The sequence below is a fragment of the Abramis brama genome (genome assembly GCF_963993115.1).
Source record: "Abramis brama genome assembly, chromosome: 22".
In the NCBI taxonomy this organism is placed as follows: domain Eukaryota; kingdom Metazoa; phylum Chordata; class Actinopteri; order Cypriniformes; family Leuciscidae; genus Abramis; species Abramis brama.
In genome coordinates, this window is record NC_139984.1 from 22,299,679 (window position 1) to 22,320,367 (window position 20,689).

Consider the following 20,689-nt stretch of genomic DNA (forward strand, 5'->3'; position numbering starts at 1 on the left):
ATTTAATAACTTAATTTCAAATGTTTTGTATAAAAAGAAGAAAAAAGTGGATGATGAATTTAAGAGGACAAGTAAAAAAAAGTGCAATGGCTATCATTGTGTGTGCATTACCATTTATTACAGTTCAAAAGAATTTTGTAACAAAGGAAGCAAATTCCTGTACAGATAAACCCTTTTAAGTCACTGGAAAAACTCTTTAATTTATGCTGAAATCCAACAACTGGGGTTAACATTAATAACAAGAGATGATGACCCTTTATGATCCAAAACAAATGTTGTTGAACAGAACAAAACAAAAAAAACATGATATACTGGCATTTTTATGATGATCATGCTACAACACAGCTTCACATTCTCTTATTTGATCCAGGGTTTCAGCTCTGCTTCAGCTTTTAGTCAAATTGTTGTACACATGAGATTTGTGTGCAAACCAACAAAATTCAAATACAGAGTCAGTCACCATCTGATGCTTAATCAATTTACACCAACATCTATTGTATTTTCTACAAGACAGTCTAGAGCTTGTTAATTTATTTAAAATATGCTGTACTTCTCCAACCATATCAAATAAACGGCAGGTTAGGGACCCAACTGTAAACTGTATGTCTACAGCCAATGTTTATTGAGTGTAAAAATGGAAATACTGGTGTTACTTGACAACATTCTTCCAAATATCTCATAAACATGAACCCTCAGTGTTTACTGTCAGAACCATTAAAATGTCTTATATATCCATAAGAATATATATAAGAATGTCTTTATATATCCGGTTTTGAGTGAGAATGTGTGCCCTTTCAGCTTGGTATGTATGCAGACATACAAATTCGAAATCAAAATGTTTCAAAAGTCTAAACTTTATTATGTTTCAATTTAGAATCATGAGCCTTTCAGACAGTGGCTCCATAAAGCGGATAAAGGGAGGCAAAAACAATTTGGGTAGTCATCTTTTTTTTTCTGTTTCTCTTCAGTTTACTTCCAGCGTGATTAAAAACATTTAAACTGAGGGGGGCAAGCTTGGCTCACTGAGAAAACTCAAAAGCGACCAGTCTGCTTCTCTCTCATCCAGGCCTGGATACGCTCCTTCAGCTCTGGGACTGTGGAGAGAGGGGGAAAATACGGAGTCAGCATTATAAAGTCCAACAAATAAAAAAAGTCAAGCCACAGAATGCATTTGGCTGATGAACTCTGGGCTGAAAGAAGCAATCTTTGAAAAGTGGTGTGTGGTTGGTACCTGGTTCCAGCATGCTCTCTGTGAGAGGCTGTCTGTTAAAGGGGTCGGTGGGAGAGTTCAGGAGGTGTCGCAGAATGATGGATCGGTCCATGATGTTGCCAGAGGGAAGTTGCACGGGATCAGTCATAAGAGTGTCCATCAGCGGGTCTGTTCAGGAAGGAGCACACTGTTATTTACTAACTCCAATCGACTAGTTTGCTATGTTTGGGGTCAGTAAGATTTTTTTTTTTAAGAAATTAATCATTTTATTATGCAAGAGTGAAAGTAAATACTTTTATAATCTTTCAATTAAATGATAAACTTTCTATTCATCAAAGAAGTATGAAAAAAAGTATGTGGTTTCCATAAAAATAAGCAGCACAACCATTTTCAACATTGATAATAAAAAGAAAAGGTAACACTTTACTATAAGGTTCATTAGTTAACTACATTAGTTAGCATGAACTAATAATGAATTGCACTTATTCAGCATTTATTATGTTAATTAGTTCATGCACTGTGAACTAACATGAACAGCTGTATATTTTATTAACTAACGTTAATACAGTAACAAATATATTGCTCATGGTTATTTCATGTTAGTTAATACATTAACTAATGAACCTTATTGTAAAGTGTTACCAAAGAAACACTTTAAATCAGAATGATTTCTGAAGGATCATGTGACACTGAAGACTGGAGTAATGATGCTGAAAAGTTGCATTTCAAAACATTTAAATAGAAAATATAATGTAATATTTCATAATATTACCGTTTTACTGTATTTTGATCAAATAAATGCAGTCTTGGTGAGCCTAAGATACTTCTTTCAAAAACATTTACAAATGACCCCAAACTTTTAAACAGTAGTGAATGATTCAAAGTATGACGTAGCTAAAGACTCGATGACCCTCACCTTTAAACTCATCTGGGGCGTCGCTGTAATCCATCTCAGACTGAGAATTGCGAGCTACTATCTCCTCCACCTTCTCCAACAGAAGTTTGAATTTCTCAATAGCAATGGTGGATTTTATGCCCGCCTTTCTCATTTTGGAAATGACCTCCTCAAAGAGCTCCCTGCTGTATGACCGCTGAAAATGAGCACAAAATAAACACATTTGAGTTATACACTATTTGTCTTGCAATACAGTTAAAAGAATTTTGGTGAGTAAGTACAGACCTGGTCATCTGCAATGGCTTTAGCAAATCGAGCACAGTCCAGCTGCAGGTAGATATCAGTGAGCTGATCCAGGAGCTTCTTTGGCTCAAAACCGTATTTCTCTGGGTTTTCCACTTTTAGGTCTCGACATTTAGGTCCACACAGCTGCTGCAGGTTATAATTCAACATGGCAGCCAGACGAGGACCCAGTTCCTGTTCAATACAATATAATACACATCAGTCATCCCAACAAGAAATGTTATCATTTTTGTGCATTGTAAACAGAACCTATGATGCAGTATTTATTTATTAGTGTTATTAGAAGTGCCCTTTCTCAAATCTCCTGAATAAACTCAATGTTCTGACCCTGGAAGCAGCTCAATTTTCCCTGAAGACTATAAATACCTGCAGAGAGCAGAGCGCAGGAGATTCATTTACAGGCAAGCAGCAGATTACAATCCTCACGCTTTTTCCTAACAAGCAAACCTAAATAGATTTTGTTATGCTCTACTCTACCACTTTTTAGGAGCTTCCTAATGCAAATCTGTTTGTTGTCTGCTAAAATTTCCTCAAGACATGTTTCTTCAACTGTCCTGCTTAGATGCGTTTATTAAACTGCTTCTACTCATTTAATAAGCTCTTTAGCTGTTCGTATACTTCCGTTTAAAAGTTTGGGGTAGGAATAACATCACAGGAATAAACTGCATTCTAAAATTTAAACAGTAATAATATTATATAAATATATTGATCAAATAAATATACAAATTGATCAAATAAATGCAACCATGAAGAGCATAAAAATCGTACCGACGCCAAACATTTGAATGTTTAGTGTATATGTGAGTGTGTTTTTACAGCGCTACATGTTTCTTTACTTACAGGCCTGAGGAAGGGCTTTTGGACCTGTTTGGTGAGGATATGGAACATATCCACAGTCTCTGTGGCTAAAGCCAGGTAGGATCGTGATACTCTCTCATCCTGAGTCAGCTGGGACTGACGGCTCTGCTGCTGCTCCTGAGGATCAGAACATTTCACATTCAATTAGACCTGATTGGAACTGGAGAACAAAACATGTTAATGAAAGTAGAGACATTTCAGAACATCCATTCACTTTAAAACTCACTCCTCATCCTTTTATCCTTAAAGCTAATGTGTGTTTTTTTTTTCATGACACAATAGTGCATTATATCCATTACACATAATGCATTCAAAAGGGTGGGTAACTGAATTATAGGTAAGTTGTGATATGTGCTGACCCTGGGCAGCTGGTCCCATTGCTCTTTATTCTTCATCTCCTCCTGAATCTCATGGATGCGTTTCAAAGACTCCAAACTCTCGTCCAGCAGAAAAGTTGTATCGTTAATTAGCATGTTGATGTAGCGTACAAACTGTTTACCAGAGCTGTAGAATGAATGAGAGAGGGAAAATGTATTAATTAAATACATGTATAAAAAAATTGTTAACAAAAATAATTTTCACATTTTAATAATTAAAATAATTTGATAAAGATGGATAGATAGATCTATCGGTTTAATAACATTTCAAATTTAACTCAAACCTAAACACTGAACTCACTTGAACTCCTCCAGGAAGGTGCCTTGGTGGTTAATGTTTTGCCACAGGCTTTTGAATATGGTGCTGATGTGGTAACGGATGGTGAACTTGTCATAGAACTCGCTTGTGGCTCCAGTGTGTTCCACATCTGGGGAGAAACAATCAATTAGCATAAAATCAAAATGCTCAGAATAGACCTGAAGACGCATTTCAGACACCCTTTCACCTGTGTAGAACTTCATGAGGGCGGGCACAAGCTGATTGACAGACAGTGGGTGGCTCTCCATCATCTCAAAGAAACGCTGAGTGCGCGGCTGCACCGCTGGGTTGGTAACGAACAGCACCTCCACCAGTTTGGCAATCAAGTATGGGTTCTTTATGTAATTCTGACTGCAAAGGAAGACCACCAGGAAGGTCACAATGTCTTCAGTGCACGGCTCATAGAGAACCTGTGGAAAGTACCTGAGAAACAAAGGGGGGAAAAGTTAAATTTCACTAAAACAATAAATGTAACTAAATTTGGGATTCTAATACTACGATGTGCACATTGCAGCACTCTCATAAGACTTACTGCACAATAAAAAGCAAGAACTCAGCCACATCTTCAATGTAAAACTCTGGCAGTGCTGCAAAGTTTTTGGGGATATCTGGGTTCAGAGGCAGGGTTACGCTGTAAGGTTATAGAAGACAACACAGAGAAGATCAGAACACAACATCTCGACTAAAACTTTGATGAAAGAATGCAAGCGGTGAACTGACTGTGGGTAGGCAGGCTCCACCATACGCAAGATGAGCTGGATGACCATACTGAAGAACTGAAGACATCTGCGCAGCAGGTTCTCGTCCAGCAGCCCTGCGTCTGCGCAGGCTTTAGAGCGCACCAGTTTCTGTCAACAAAGACAATGAGACAACCGATTCAAACATTTACGCTCCAAGCCATTTACTTACTACTCTAATACACATTTGTAAACAAAGTACATATTTCAAGTCTGTACAAGTTATATTGAGTATTCATAGTTTAACTTGCTTGTTTCCTTTTAGAACATGCCAAAATTTGCTAAATGGAAATGTTTGAATTCTGAGAATGTAACAGTAAATGCACTCTACTGTTCAAAATTGAGGTTTTGAAGATTGTTAATGTTTTTGAACACCAAGGCTGCATTTATTTGATCAAAAATGCAGTGAAACAGCAATATTGTGAAATATGATAACAACTTAAGATTAATTGTCTATTTTAAAATGTTATTCATTCCTGTGTTGTCATTCCGCAGTCATTACTCCAGTCTTCAGTGTCACATGATCCTTCAGAAATCATTCTAATATGCTGATTTGGTGTTTACGAAACATTGCTTATTATTATCAATGTTAAAAACTACTGCTTAAAATTTTTGTGGAAACAGTGATAATTTTTTCCAGGATTCTTTGATGAATAGAAAGTTCAAAAGAACAGCATTTATTTGAAAAAGAGACGTTTTGTAACAATAGAAATGTCTTTAGTCACTTTTGATCAGTTTAATGTGACCTTGCTGAAGACAGGTATTCATTTCTTTGGGGGGAAAAAAAACTTACTGACCCAAAACTTTTAAAAGGTAGAGTAGGTAAATGTTTTTAAGTACCATAATATGGCACAGGATAGAGATCTTACTAAGCAATAATGGAATCGTAAATTATTTTCATCATCAATTATTATCCGTTTAATCAATTAGCTGTTGATGCACTAACCTCATTAATACTACAAAAGCTTTCTCAAGATGGGTTTTCCATTGGAAATCAGAGATTGTACACTTTCTGCACCAATGAATTTATGACCTTTTGCTCCCGAGCGTTTTAAAAAACTATTTTATAAATGTAATTTTTTTGTTAATAAAGACAACAGCACACACCTTCAGTTGTGTTTTACATCTCTTCAGCATCTCCCGATGACGACTAGCCAACGGGGAATCCTTCCACTGGTTCTCACTGTTCTTCAGCTCTTCAACAGTTCTTTAAAACACACACACACATATTCAGCCTTGTGTAAATTACCTTGTCTGACAGCTTAAATAAAAAAAGAAAAACTCCACAGAGAGTATTATTGGCCATCTAAGTGTTGTACCTGCTGTTGACAGCAGGGGTCACCGTGGCTCTGATCTGCCAGGCATCATGAGGCCAATACACACTGTGAGCAGCCTACTCCAGAGAGCTTTATATCTAAAATGTGAAGGACTTGAAACACTGCCACTGCTGCAGCACTAGCACAGGAGCTGATATTTTTGGCATTGTGGGTATAAGATGACTTTAGATCTGCTCTACAATAGGACTGCAAGAAAACACCTTCTGCAAGAGGCATTGGGACAGGACAGGATTAGCCCGTCTCATCAGAGAGAGATTAAGGGCTTTTTCACACAGTATGACAACAAAGAGTCACATACATGACAGGCTATCTGACATAAGCAATGAGGAATGCAACATGTTCGACTTTGAGAATCACCTTATTCACATCAATCTTTTAGATTAAAACTTCAAGAGGCCATAATATGCCCTTTAACAAAGTCTTGGTTTTATTTTATTTTTATCTACTAGAATAGTTTTTAATGCTTCAATGTTAAGCAATGTTCATGCATAAACTGTTGCAGCACTTCTCTTCCCATTTTGTCAGTAACTCCGTTAAGCCCCTCCTTCCGAAAAGCACAGTGATCTCTGATTGGTCAGCTGAACCAGTGTGTTTGTTTCATAAATGTTACAATAACCACGAGTTTTGACACACTACTAGCAGAAACTCAACCAGGCCTTACCCCATTTTTTGCATATGCCTTGGGCGTAAATTATTTAAATGAGGAATATTATGACGTGAACGTTCCTGGAAGAAAACTCAAGACTACAGATGGAGTCGTTTCAGGGAGTTCAGAAATAGTGCGCACTGCAATAGAGAATAAGTCCCTTTGGAGTAGACTTTGTGCTTTGTAACTTTGCAGACCTTTTTCTTGCTCAAACAGCAACATTACACACTTGAAAATGAAAAAAGCACTAATAAGACCAAAGTGACGCAATATAACAAAACTTGTGGTCTCTTGGCCGCGAAGTTTACGAGGCTGAGGCCCATCCGTCCTTTTAATAGCTCATAAATACCCATTCCGCAGCCATGATGTGCCCTTCACATACTCTTTTGCACTAGTGCGCACTTCACAGTGGACTATTACCCTAAATGATTTTAGTAACAAATAGTTTGTTTTTAGGACTGAATCTGTGCAAAGCACCTGTTCAGATCCCTGATGGCCCTCAGTCTCCGTATGTAGCGCCGGCAGCACGGGAGGATGGACAGATGATGTGCGTGTAGCGTTAAGAAGAAGCACTCTGTAGGGAACTTGGGCTCTGAAAACTTGGATGGGTCTTCATCTGTGGAGGAATTGGAGGAACGGTAAATGGGTTGTCTGAATTCAAACTGAGCGTCTAAAGCGATTTTGTCAGTTCCAGAACAGAGCCCACACTCACGCAGCTCGGTGAGCCAGCTCTTCAGGTCCTCCATCGTGGCATTGAGCCGGGTCTCTTCACGGCCGAGGTTCAGCCGACACTTGGGGTGGAAGATGTAGAGAGAATCCACTGTGTCCAGCTTGATCTTCATACTGAGCTGCTGCAGCACCCACAGGAAGTTCATCATGAAGCCGTCTGTGGACACCAGTTTGTCATCGGTCTAAAGAAAGAAAGGGGGAGAGAATAATCATATAATGTGGTATTAATGTGTTAAAGATGAATGTGTTGTTTTGAAAGAAAGACTTTTGAGCAGACATACCTGCATCTGAGCCTTTTTCACATTACGATTCACCAGAGCTGCCATGTAGCTCAAAGCCGCTTCCCTTGTCTCTCCATTCAATAAGATGTTGTGCAGGATTTTAAACAGATCTCCCTGGAAAACCAACATCAGCGCAAAGAATTACAAAATATATATTTTTTCTACCCTTTCAAAGATGTCACTAAATATCATTTCAGCAGCACATTTGAACATTTCATCTGGACGTCAAATTTAAGAATTGTATTACATCAGAAGTTTAAAATAAATGATAATAGTGATCTGTGTATGTTCGATGTACATTAATGTTGAATGTTCAAATGTTTTATGTCAATGTAATATTATTATTATTTGGAGGGAATAATTACTGAACAATTTAATATTTAATTACAAAATAATTCCATGAATTAGATACATGACTCACCACTCAATAAGTGGATTTTTCAAAGATTATTTGATTTAGAATTTTACCTTCATCAACACTTATATAGTCCAATTATGTTTGTTTTATACTTATATTTTTTATTCCTGTTCTGTTTTGAACACTGTTGAATTGCTGTGGAAAGAGGGGAACTAAAATACATGTTTTTAGTGTTTATAATGTTTTATTTACCGGTATTTTACATTATTTGCTGAAAGAATTAAGTTGCAATTTATACAACAATGCAACTTTTCTGGGGTTTCTTTTCTTTCAACAATCCAATTTTTAACCTGGTGCAAATTATTGTCTGGAGAAAACAGTATGTAATATTGTAATGGAAATATTCCAAACGAATTATAATATTTCATTATAAATTCTGTGAAAATCTAATGTCAGCTGGGGAAAGTTTCCTCGGAGCGGGCTTCTTGCTCCAGATATGAGGGTCATGTTACCCCATGCTAAATTATTATCTAACTTAACAATAAATGCACATTCTTAATCTCACCTCATTCATATGAAATTATACTTTTTATAATCATATAAGAAAGACCAAAAACTGAAGCTTCCACTTTCACCTCTGCTCTATAAAAAGAATATCCCCCCAATATTATAGCAGCTCATTAAAAATCCATGAGTATGTGATATGATGGTCATTCACCCTGGCAGACTCCAGATAATGCTGCAGTGACTGGCTGACCACACGGGTGTTCTCTACAGTGATGGCAGGGCCAGAGAAGAACTTGTCTCCCACTTTAGTCTAAAGAACAGCAAAACGGACATAAAAATAAACAACTTTCCTCCCATCATCATTCATCAATGCTGCACATTGTATTCTCATTTGTTTTAAATAACCGAGTGAAACGACTTACGTCATCCTCAGCAAACACAGAAAGACTGAAGAACGCTCCGAGGAAGGATAGTCTTTGAATTTCTCTTCCTGTCCCAGGACTGAGAGGGTCAGGACACCACAATGGCAGAGAGGTGATCTAAAAATACACACAGACAGACAATATTAAGAGAGAACTGCATAACCTGACTGACTTGAGTTCATAAGCTCCTACAAAACCTACCAAACTGCATATAGGGTGAGTCTTCCCGAACTTGATTTCACAGAGCTCAGCCAAAGCCTGTAAAACAATATAATATCATAATAAAGTCATAGACAAGAAACACAGATTCAGCAGAGCAGTTTACTGTGTGAAGAGATATCTAACAGTGTTACTATATAAATCAAGGGAGCTTGTTTGGCCCTCATATGCCTGATAATACAGTCTTATTAAGCTTTTAAAAGAACAACAAGTACTCTCTTACCATCAGAGGAAACTTGAAGTTGTCACTGTCAAAAGAACACTCTTTTACAGCTAAAGCAAGCCCTTGAAGAATGGGAACAAAGATCTGAAAGAACAACAACATTGATCATTCAAGACAAAAGTGCCATATCTTTTCTTTGAGCTAAATTGACTTCCTATCCATTTAAGAAAAACTTTCAACCAGCTGAAAACAAGGTGATTTTTAGTCGATGCATGAAGTCAGCTCTCCTCAAGTTCAGGTGCCCTTGCAGAGCAACCACAGGTGTGAAATGTGATTTATTCCTGTGATGTCAAAGCTGAATTTTTAGCAGTCTTAAAGCAACACTAAAGAACTTTTCCTCCTCGGTTGCCCTAAAGGTTGGAAGCAGAATTGTCCATTACCACTGTTGTAAATAATTTAGCCTACCCGCAGACTACTGTCGCACGCAAGCTCGTTTTTTATCCAGCACCGGCTTTGGAATGAATGATGTCCACAGACAAGGTAGAGTATGTTGCATGATTTTATGAAAGTATGATGTATTGCGACATCAGAAACGAAGAAAAACAAAATAATGACTATTGTAACGCTTGCCAAAAGCAAGTCAAATTTGTAGTTTCTTATGTCTTATTCGAACTACAGAAACGCTACCCGATCTTGCAAACTTGCATAGTGCGGTTATAGCAGATATAGGGCTGAAAAGTGAATGCAGAAGTGCCTTTCACCCTGTTACGACTTGATGAACCACTGAAACAATTTTAGAAAAAATTATTTTAAGGTAAAAAAAAGTTCTTTAGTCTTGCTTTAAGTGATCCTTTGGAAATCAATCTAATATGCCGATTTAGTGCTTGTGAAACATTTATTTTTCAAAAGAACAGCATTTTTAAAAAAAATCTTTTTTTTATTTTTGTATAATAAATGTCTTTACTGTCACTTTTGTCAAATGTAATGAATCCTAGCTGCATTAAAAAAGAAAATTGTTAAAATAAATTATTACTGGCCCCAAACTTTTGAACAGTAGTGAGACAATATTAGGCCCTCTGCTATTCTCAATATATATGCTGCCACTTGGTAATATTATAAGAAAACATGGAATTAATTTCCACTGTTATGCTGATGACACTCAATTATATATTTCATCACAACCAGATGAAAACAATAAATTATCTAAATTGACAGAGTGTGTTAAAGATATAAAATACTGGATGATGTGTAATTTTCTGCTATTAAATTCAGATAAAACGGAGGTATTACTTATTGGTCAAAAAAACTGCCCACAAAACCTCTTACAATACAACTTTACTTTAGAAGGATGTCCTGTTACTTTATCCACTACAGTAAAAGACCTGGGTGTTATATTAGACCGCAACTTGTCTTTTGAAAATCATATTTCATATGTTACAAGAACAGCCTTTTTCCACCTTAGAAACATTGCTAAGCTACGTAATATGCTATCAGTTTCTGATGCAGAAAAGTTAGTTCATGCATTCATGACCTCAAGACTAGATTACTGTAATGCTTTATTAGCTGGTTGTCCTGCATCCTCAATAAACAAGCTACAGTTAGTCCAAAATGCAGCTGCTAGAGTTCTTACTAGGTCAAGGAAATATGATCATATAACACCAATTCTATCATCTCTACATTGGTTACCTATAAAGTTCCGTATCAATTACAAAGTATTACTAATGACCTATAAAGCACTAAATGGTTTAGCTCCTGGGTATTTAACAGAACTTCTATCGTCCTACAATCCATCGCGCTCTTTAAGATCACTAAATTTGAGGCTTCTGGTCATTCCTAGGATATCTAAGTCCACTAAAGGAGGGAGGGCATTTTCATATTTAGCTCCTAAACTGTGGAATGGCCTTCCTGATATTGTTCGAGGCTCAGACTCGCTGTCCCAGTTTAAAACTAGATTAAAGACGCATTTCTTTAGCCAAGCATTCACATAATACTTACCTTTTATACTACAGTTGAATCAGATTGAATGCATTATTGTTATGAACAGCAGCTACGCTAATTATTTCCCATCTGCTTTTCTGTTGTTATCTCGGGACGCTAGTCCCGAGGTAAATACAGATTGTCTGCTCCAGTTTGTATCCAGCCTCCCATGGAAACTACAGATGCCCCAATACCCGTGCAGAGACGACTCGACGCCTGTGAAGAGACGACTCGACGCTGGCGATATGTTTATGCCCTAAATTAATGCATGATTAATTAACTAACTGTATTTTTCTATGTACATTTCTGAAATGCACTTTCTGTAAAGCTGCTTTGAAACAATATGCATTGTGAAAAGCGCTATACAAATAAATTTTAATTGAATTGAATTGAATATTCTATCATTCAAAAACGAAAACGTGCATTTTCATTAATTAAAATAAATGCAAGTTGGTTTGATGTTTTTTTTAATATAATGCAGTGTATAAAGTGTGCACATAGGAATCACTAAACCTAATGTGAATTAAAAAAAAATATATGTTTAAATACTTAGCTGTTTTCACTAAAAACAAACAGATGAAACATTTGAAAATGTGTTTAATATCACTAAGAGTTTGCCATCAATAATAAAGGCCTCAAACTTAAAAAGTAAAATAATGCAGCATGCGCCCTGTCTCCATAATCTGCTGCAACACCCACCTGTTTGAACACCTCCTCCTCCTGGTGAGTCATGCGCACCAACTCCTGGATGAAGCCGTACGGAAGGTTCCGGCACAGCATGTAGGGAACCAGCAGGGAGGGCTGTAGAGGGGCCCTATTCGAGAGCAAAGAGATGGGAGGAGATGGCAATCTCATTTAAAAATGTATTATGCTTGTGTGAATTAAAACTGACAGACCACATCATGCAACAAACTCATTTTCACACTTGGTTTAAACTGGAACTTAATTCTGCTCTCCTACTCCCCAGGTCTCTTTTCACACTGTATGTTTGCTTCATCAGCATTGTAATAGCAGCAGTTGACATTTACTACAGTAGTTAAACAATGAATTTGGAGGAGAAAGCACCAGAAATCAGTCTTACTTCCAAAGGTTGACACATACAAAATGAAACCGTGCATAGACAGGAAGCTATTAAAAACGTTTTATGAGACAAATTATGTCATTGGTAGAGGTTCACGGTTCAAGTCCATGACACTTTTTTTTTTTAAAGAGGTGAGCTACAACAAACTGAATTCCAAAGGTCAAATCCACACCAACAGCTCTAGTGTGAAAAAACCTTCAAGAAACAGAGTGCATTGAAAAAGGCTGCTGTTACTGACCTGGGCTGTGTCAGGGCACCTTGAAGCACAAGTGCAGCATGGGAAATGCACTGGGAACGAATGTTGCTAAGCAGCTGACTGACAGCTGGTTGGCTGCAGATCTGAAACAGAAGAGCAGATGAATAACACTGTGTCTCCACAGGAAATGACCCATGATGTGTTTGTTATTCAACGACGTGAGTCTGTCGCTGCTGCACATCATCTCAGAATGTCTACTAGTAGAAACTGATCACCTGAGCTTTACTGAAAAAAATGTACTTGCTATAAAATTTAGGGGTGCACCGAAATTTCGGCCGCCGAAAATTTTCGGCCGAAATGGCATTATCGGTTTCGGGCCGAAATAAAAAAAAACAGCCGAAAACGTTTAACCGAAAATGAATGTCACCCGCCCCTCCCATCCGTGCGCAATCGCTTAGGTTTCACTCACGGTCGAGCTGTTATCACGCGTCTGCCTATCAAAGATTAAGCATGTCAAAGGGCTGTCACTTATTGCACAATCGATCGGACCAACCAACACAAGTTTCGAAAACGAAAATAGGGAATCGATTTTAACGGCCTTCTCTCGGAGCGCGTCCAGCTCGTCACTACAGTATACGCTCGCAGCGAACGCGCGTCACACAGCAACTGCAGGTTCTGACACACACACACACACACACACACACACAAATAGCCTATTTCTGCATAATATAGTGCATAATATGTAGCCTTCAGTAATGCTTTTCATTGATGTTATGGCAGTCCACATTGCTGACTTGTGCGCCCTCTTTACGGTCGTCCTAATGCCTGTTTAGATGTCCGTGGATTTGCCTATATTTGGCGTTGAAAACGGATCAACGCCAAATATAGGCAATTTACTAACGATTCAATGAACACTTAGCCTATGTTTAAAAAATCGAACGGGATTTATTTTTCACAAAAGTGACAGCCCTATACGAGAGGACACCAAAGTTGCAATATGTAACATTTGTTCTGCAAAAATCTCCAAAATTGTGGATTTTTTTTGCACAACTTTTAAAAAACTATTTTATTTGATGGAACATAAAACTTGAAGAATAATATTATTTGGTATTATTATTTATATTTATTGTTAAAAATATTTTATGTTTTGTTATGTAACTGTTAATAAAATTTTTCATTTCAGATCCATTAAATTCAAGCAGTGTATATACGTTTTTAAAAGAAGCCATTTTCGGCTTCAGTTTCGGTTTTCGGCCAAGAGCATCCTAAATTTTCGGTTTCGGTTTCGGCCCAGATTTTTCATTTCGGTGCATCACTAATAAAATTATTCTTATTTTGTTACAAAACTGTAAATGTATACGATTAGAAACAAAAGATTAATAAATTAGTAGGGTGAAACAATATATCATGTCATAATATATCGCAATACAAAAATGCAACATGTATCATGGATAGTTCACCCAAAATGTGGGGAAAAAAAGAAGAAAAAATCTAGTTTTCAGAGTTTTAATGTCAGTACTACATTAAACAACTACATATAATGTTGAATATAATGCATAATGATGCAGTGGGGGAATATTTGTGTAAAAAGTGGCCTACATTATTTTAAATATATCAGGTCAGTGACAGATTGCAAGCATATTCGTCTAAAATAATTAGTTTTTTCAGCTTCAGAATCATGAATATTTCTATTCTGGTGTCACCATTGTCCTGTACATTGGGTTATCAGCACCAAGTCCAAGCCTATTCATTTACACCCACAATGTAATATCAAATTTACATTTTAATCAACAGTTTAATCAACCTTTTATCATATGTCTCGCAATAATATTGTATCGTGAGTTTAGTATAGTGATATTTATTGAATCGTGACATGAGGGTATCGTTACACCCCTAAAAATTAGTAGAGCATAAATCAGACACCTCGCTCAAGCACGGTTTGATATAAAAGTCTTAAATAAAATAAAAATATTCATCAGTACATTTCATTTCAGACAGACGGATAGCGAGACGGATAGAAACCGAAACAGGTGGTTTGTGAAGCAAAGTGCTGCAACACTTTTAGTGTAGACAGTTAAATTGATTAAAATAGGAGCAAATTACTTTTTGACATGCATGTCTAGTGTAGACAGGGTGATACAACGACAGAACACAACATGAAAGACTCACGCCAAAGAGGGAATTACCCTAGGCTTGACAAGACATGTTTTGCCTTTTGCTTTCACATTTTCAACACCTCCACCTCTCCTCTGACCTAATGACATATGTGTTCTGATGAGGCGCTAAATGCTGGCGTATTTCCTTGTAACTCTTGTTATACCAGAAAATAATTCTGATGTCTAATGTCTGTGTTCTGATGCGACACCTGGGAACTGAATTCAGAAATAATGCTGTAAAAATGAGTGCATAACGTTTATCAGCAGCTACCTTTGGGGCCTTCCTCTCTTCCATTCCCACACTGTCAAAACGCTCGATGAGGTAGTTGAGCATCTCCGTCTCTTTACAGGACTCTATGGTAAAGCGGTCACTACCTGAGTCACTAGTCATCCCCCCTCCGGATGCACCCAGGCTAGAGAAAGAGAAAGAGAACGTTATGAGAAATAAACACTCCCTTCAATAAAAGAGCTGTAGATGAACCTTCTGGGAAAAACCCAAACTGAGTAAATAACCAAAACCACATTGCTTTAGCCACCCAGAGAGATGTCTTTCATAATTAAATGTTTCCCTTTTTCTCTAGCCACCAACCTTTCAAAATGAGTATCTTAGAACAGCTATGACATCAGATATAAATGAAGGTTTATCTCTATTTCAAGCAATGGTTAGAACAAACTTTACTCCACAAAGCAAGCAGTGTTTGGTGATCAGAGCCTGATAAATCATATCTTACCCAGTTTTACCCAACAATTCAATAGTTTGGGGTCAATCGTTTTTTATATATATAAATGATCAATACAATCAGCAATGACACCTTAAATTGATCAAAAGTGATAGTAAAGACTTTCACATTATGACAAAAGCTTTCAATTTCAAATAAATGCTATTATTTTGAACTTTCTAATTATCAAAGAGTCAAGAAAAAATGTATCACCTTTCCTCAAAAATATTAAGCTGTTTCCACATTGATAATAATAAGAAATGTTCCTTGAGTACCAAATCAGCATATCAGAATGATTTTTGAAGTATCGTGTGACACTGAAGACTAAAATGATGCTGAAAATTCAGCTTTGCATCACAGGAATAAATTCCATTTTAAAATATAATAAATAAATAAAAATTATGTACATTATTTTTGATCCAATAAATGAAGCCTCAGTGAGAATAAGAGAAAAAAAATTTGACCCCAAAATTTTCACCAGTAGTTTATGAACTACATGTACAAAAGTCTCCATAAGGACAAGAAAAATTTGTCTAAAATTTAAATGCAAACCTACATGTATTTTACATTTACTATAGATATTTCTAAAAAAAATACAGTGAGGAAAATAAGTATTTGAACACCCTGCTATTTTGCAAGCTCTCCCACTTAGAAATCATGGAGGGGTCTGAAATTGTCATCGTAGGTGCATGTCCACTGTGAGAGACAATCTAAAAAAAAAAATCCAGAAATCACAATGTATGATTTTTTAACTATTTATTTGTATGATACAGCTGCAAATAAGTATTTGAACACCTGAGAAAATCAATGTTAATATTTGGTACAGTAGCCTTTGTTTGCAATTACAGAGGTCAAACGTTTCCTGTAGTTTTTAACCAGGTTTGCACACACTGCAGGAGGGATTTTGGCCCACTCCTCCACACAGATCTTCTCTAGATCAGTCAGGTTTCTGGGCTGTCGCTGAGAAACACAGAGTTTGAGCTCCCTCCAAAGATTCTCTATTGGGTTTAGGTCTGGAGACTGGCTAGGCCACGCCAGAACCTTGATATGCTTCTTACAGAGCCACTCCTTGGTTATCCTGGCTGTGTGCTTCGGGTCATTGTCATGTTGGAAGACCCAGCTTCGACCCATCTTCAATGCTCTAACTGAGGGAAGGAGGTTGTTCCCCAAAATCTCGCAATACATGGCCCCGGTCATCCTCTCCTTAATACAGTGCAGTCGCCCTGTCCCATGTGCAGAAAAACACCCCCAAAGCATGATGCTACCACCCCTATTCTTCACAGTAGGGATGGTGTTCTTGGGATGGTACTCATCATTCTTCTTCCTCCAAACACGTTTAGTGGAATTATGACCAAAAAGTTCTATTTTGGTCTCATCTGACCACATGACTTTCTCCCATGACTCCTCTGGATCATCCAAATGGTCATTGGCAAACTTAAGACGGGCCTTGACATGTGCTGGTTTAAGCAGGGGAACCTTCCATGCCATGCATGATTTCAAACCATGACGTCTTAGTGTATTACCAACAGTAACCTTGGAAACGGTGGTCCCAGCTCTTTTCAGGTCATTGACCAGCTCCTCCCGTGTAGTTCTGGGCTGATTTCTCACCTTTCTTAGGATCATTGAGACCCCACGAGGTGAGATCTTGCATGGAGCCCCAGTCCGTGGGAGATTGACAGTCATGTTTAGCTTCTTCCATTTTCTAATGATTGCTCCAACAGTGGACCTTTTTTCACCAAGCTGCTTGGCAATTTCCCCGTAGCCCTTTCCAGCCTTGTGGAGGTGTACAATTTTGTCTCTAGTGTCTTTGGACAGCTCTTTGGTCTTGGCCATGTTAGTAGTTGGATTCTTACTGATTGTATGGGGTGGACAGGTGTCTTTATGCAGCTAACGACCTCAAACAGGTGCATCTAATTTAGGATAATAAATGGAGTGGAGGTGGACATTTTAAAGGCAGACTAACAGGTCTTTGAGGGTCAGAATTCTAGCTGATAGACAGGTGTTCAAATACTTATTTGCAGCTGTATCATACAAATAAATAGTTAAAAAATCATATATTGTGATTTCTGGATTTTTTTTTTTTAGATTATGTCTCTCACAGTGGACATGCACCTACGATGACAATTTCAGACCCCTCCATGATTTCCAAGTGGGAGAACTTGCAAAATAGCAGGGTGTTCAAATACTTATTTTCCTCACTGTATATACATACTTTTCCTGGCTTAAGAGAGAAAAAAGAAAGAAAAAAAACTGATATTTCAAGATTTCCCATGAATTTAGAAATGTACAAATATTATGTGGTCACATGCATTTCGACCTACCAATGTGATTTGAGTAATTGGAACAAAATGTTTTGGACTCAGTTTACACCTATATTTAGCGCTGATCATTTGTCATTGGATCCCTTCAGATGGATGTTAATACCATGTGTAAATGACACTAAAAACGTATGACATGAGATCAACAAAAGCAGGCCTCTGATATCTGTGCTCCCCCCGCAGGTCTTTGGTCATGAGACGGCATGCTTTAGTGAACGCTAGGGTGAGACAACACTCCACAGCAGGCATCTGGCTCTCATTAGTTCTGTTATACAGTCAGCTAGCATAATCTGAATGCCCAACAATCAGTCCTCAAGTACCACCGTTATTCAGCACACACGTCCTGTGTGGAAATTTAAAGGTCTTCTTGGCATTCTTTAAAGGTATTCTCACATTTCTGCTGTGAGCTGAATGGGCCTAAAAAATTATTGTGCAATGGACACAATTTGAGCTGACAGCAAAGAAAAGCGAGAGAAATGCTGATTTTGTCAACCTGATGACATCAATCATCACATGTTTCAACTCCACTATTTTGTGTGTCTCTCTTTTTGCCCTTGCAGTGCCAACATTGGGCACAGCGGGCTGTTGTTAGTGGCCAGGCAGCACGCTGAAGCATGCAACACACTTTGGCACTGATACCTGGACCCAAACTGAACCCCTGAAAAATCCTCCTCTTCCTCTGGCTCTTCATCACTGCTGTCCTGAGGCAAGTCGGACGGGGGGAAGAAGAGGAGGGAGAAAGGGCTGGTGCGGCCACAGAGTGTGAATGAAAGCAGACAGATAGACTGTATGAAAACACAAAGTCGATGCAACTTCACATCTAATAGGGTGCCATAATAGCGTGGATATTTACATGCTAATTTTCTCTACTTTTACATGTAGATTACCTGTTAAACAAGTTACAAAGTACATTTTATGAAATGCCTGTAATTTAATAAAACTGTTAAATGTCATTTTTAGCAAGTCTTCAAATCTCGATTTTCATATTGCACATTAAAATGTGATGCATTTTTTTTACTATTCATTTATTTTGACAAACATTTTAATATCTGCCACTTATCTGTTATTGCTCATAAAATGAAAATAATTATCGACTTATTGGTGCTTTGGTTACCTGGTGTGTGAAAAAGCAGACAGATGCAACTTCTCATCTAACGGTTCCAAAATGTTGAATTTATTGCTATCAGCCGATATTGGATATTTAATTGTGCATGCTCATTTTCTCTATTTTTACACATAGATTACCTGTTATACAAGCTTATAAAGTACATTTTAAAAAAACACCTATAATTTAATAACACTGTTAAAAGTAATTTTTAGCAAATCTTAAAATGAATATTGATTTTTCATATTGTATAAAAAAAAAAATGTTGTGATGCCTTAATTCACTTATGGCATTTAAAATGATGATTTTACTTTAGTTTTTATTATTAGTTTATTTTAGCAAAATAGTATAACATTAATATCTGCCACTTATTGGTTATCGCCGATAAATTAAAATAATTATCAGCTTATCAGTGCTTTGGTTACCTGGTGTCTGAAAAAGCAGACTAATAGGCTAAATCAAAACAAAGACTACAAAGTCAATGTAACTTCACATCTAACAGGGTGAAAAAGGTACCTAGAGGGCATCCGGGCGGCAAGTGCAGTCCGTCTGGCCACAGAGTTGGGAGAGCCAGGGGGGAAGGGTAAAGGCATGGAGCTTTGGGTGTTATGGGGTCTGGGGGAAGGGCTGGAGGGGATACCTGAAGTTGAAGGGGGCGTAAGTGTTCCAGATGGAGTAGATCTGGGGCTTGGGCTTATGGGGATGGATGAGCTAAGGGAGTAGGGCCTGTATCTCAGGGAGGTGGGCAGAGGGACGGATGGAGAGGGAGACGGAAGGCTGGCAGGAGGGCGAGAGACCGGAGGACTGGGGGGAACTGGGAGGGCGGCTGCAGAAGCCAGTGGGACAGATGGAGCACCCAATCTGGCAGAGCTCAGAGCTAGTGGGTTTGGGCTACAACCGTAAAGACTGAAAACAACAAAGACATGGATGAAAATGAAGGAGGAAACACAGAAAATAGTAGGAAATTTAAAGAGAAATCAAGGATGTGAGACAAAGGGGTGTAGGTGGATATGTAGGGGGGGTACATTATTCATTTTAAAAGAGATGTTGCCAACTATCACACTTGCCTGGAAAGAGAGCTGGCACCAAATGAACCAGCACAGGGCATCATGGGACTGCCGCTCTGGCTGGAGGGTGGGATGAGAGTCAGGTGACGGTCTGGGGATCTGGCAGTGGTAATTGGCTGAGATGTGGCGGTCAAGCTGGCGAATGGGTTACAGTCACGTGAACGGGTGGACATCATGAGAGCTTCCATTAAAATCTGTCCGATCAGGTCTTTGAAGTCAGAGTAAACTAGAAGGAAGCACGAAAATGCAATTCAATTAGGGGAAAAGAAGCAGAACTCTCTGTCTTACACCCTCCGGCAATCTCGGTTCATACCATCCATAGGGTTCTTCTGGAATTCAGCAGCAAGTGAAGGGAGGAAGATGACATCACGGTCCTGGTCCTTCCAGGAAACGCGCAAGATCTTACAGATGAGCTGCAAAGCCTGCTCTTCAGAGACATCAGGATTGGATGAGGAATCCTGCAAGTATTAATTCAGCACAACTTGTTAGTTACAAACACATCAGATCAGTGGTTCTCAACCTTTTTGACTTGAATAGGGGCATTGTCCAACACGATATTTGAATATTTTCTGTATTTCCAGAAACTTGAAGTACTGGTATATTAAATGAACCATGATTCATTTTGTGATTCATGAATTATCAAGAACTGTATGCTCTTCAATAAAAACAACAGTTATTAAACAGGGCGTGCAGTCCCCTTGAAAGTTTG

At 38.0% G+C, this 20,689-nt stretch overlaps 1 protein-coding gene across 2 annotated transcripts in view; it reads right to left on the reverse strand.

Moving 5' to 3' along the window:
• Positions 1-96: 96 nt before the first annotated feature.
• The window catches only part of ube4b (ubiquitination factor E4B, UFD2 homolog), a 29,342-nt gene continuing 8,749 nt past the window's right edge, over positions 97-20,689 (reverse strand). Inside the window, exons 5-29 of one of the 2 annotated variants that reach the window (XM_084100024.1) lie at positions 20,294-20,438; positions 19,975-20,206; positions 19,430-19,819; positions 18,448-18,552; positions 15,043-15,184; positions 12,658-12,758; positions 12,038-12,152; positions 9,422-9,505; positions 9,181-9,237; positions 8,980-9,096; positions 8,769-8,867; positions 7,693-7,806; positions 7,395-7,593; positions 7,160-7,298; positions 5,807-5,906; positions 4,683-4,810; positions 4,495-4,593; positions 4,150-4,385; positions 3,945-4,071; positions 3,626-3,770; positions 3,249-3,383; positions 2,391-2,582; positions 2,127-2,301; positions 1,232-1,378; positions 837-1,094 (exon numbers count right to left, since the gene is read on the reverse strand). In XM_084100024.1, the coding sequence (XP_083956150.1) occupies positions 1,033-1,094; positions 1,232-1,378; positions 2,127-2,301; positions 2,391-2,582; positions 3,249-3,383; positions 3,626-3,770; positions 3,945-4,071; positions 4,150-4,385; positions 4,495-4,593; positions 4,683-4,810; positions 5,807-5,906; positions 7,160-7,298; positions 7,395-7,593; positions 7,693-7,806; positions 8,769-8,867; positions 8,980-9,096; positions 9,181-9,237; positions 9,422-9,505; positions 12,038-12,152; positions 12,658-12,758; positions 15,043-15,184; positions 18,448-18,552; positions 19,430-19,819; positions 19,975-20,206; positions 20,294-20,438 (3,585 nt within the window). In that variant the 3' untranslated portion in view covers positions 837-1,032. Of the gene's footprint in view, positions 1,095-1,231; positions 1,379-2,126; positions 2,302-2,390; positions 2,583-3,248; positions 3,384-3,625; positions 3,771-3,944; positions 4,072-4,149; positions 4,386-4,494; positions 4,594-4,682; positions 4,811-5,806; positions 5,907-7,159; positions 7,299-7,394; positions 7,594-7,692; positions 7,807-8,768; positions 8,868-8,979; positions 9,097-9,180; positions 9,238-9,421; positions 9,506-12,037; positions 12,153-12,657; positions 12,759-15,042; positions 15,185-18,447; positions 18,553-19,429; positions 19,820-19,974; positions 20,207-20,293; positions 20,439-20,689 lie in introns of both variants that reach the window. The other variant, XM_084100023.1, reaches the window with a different exon arrangement.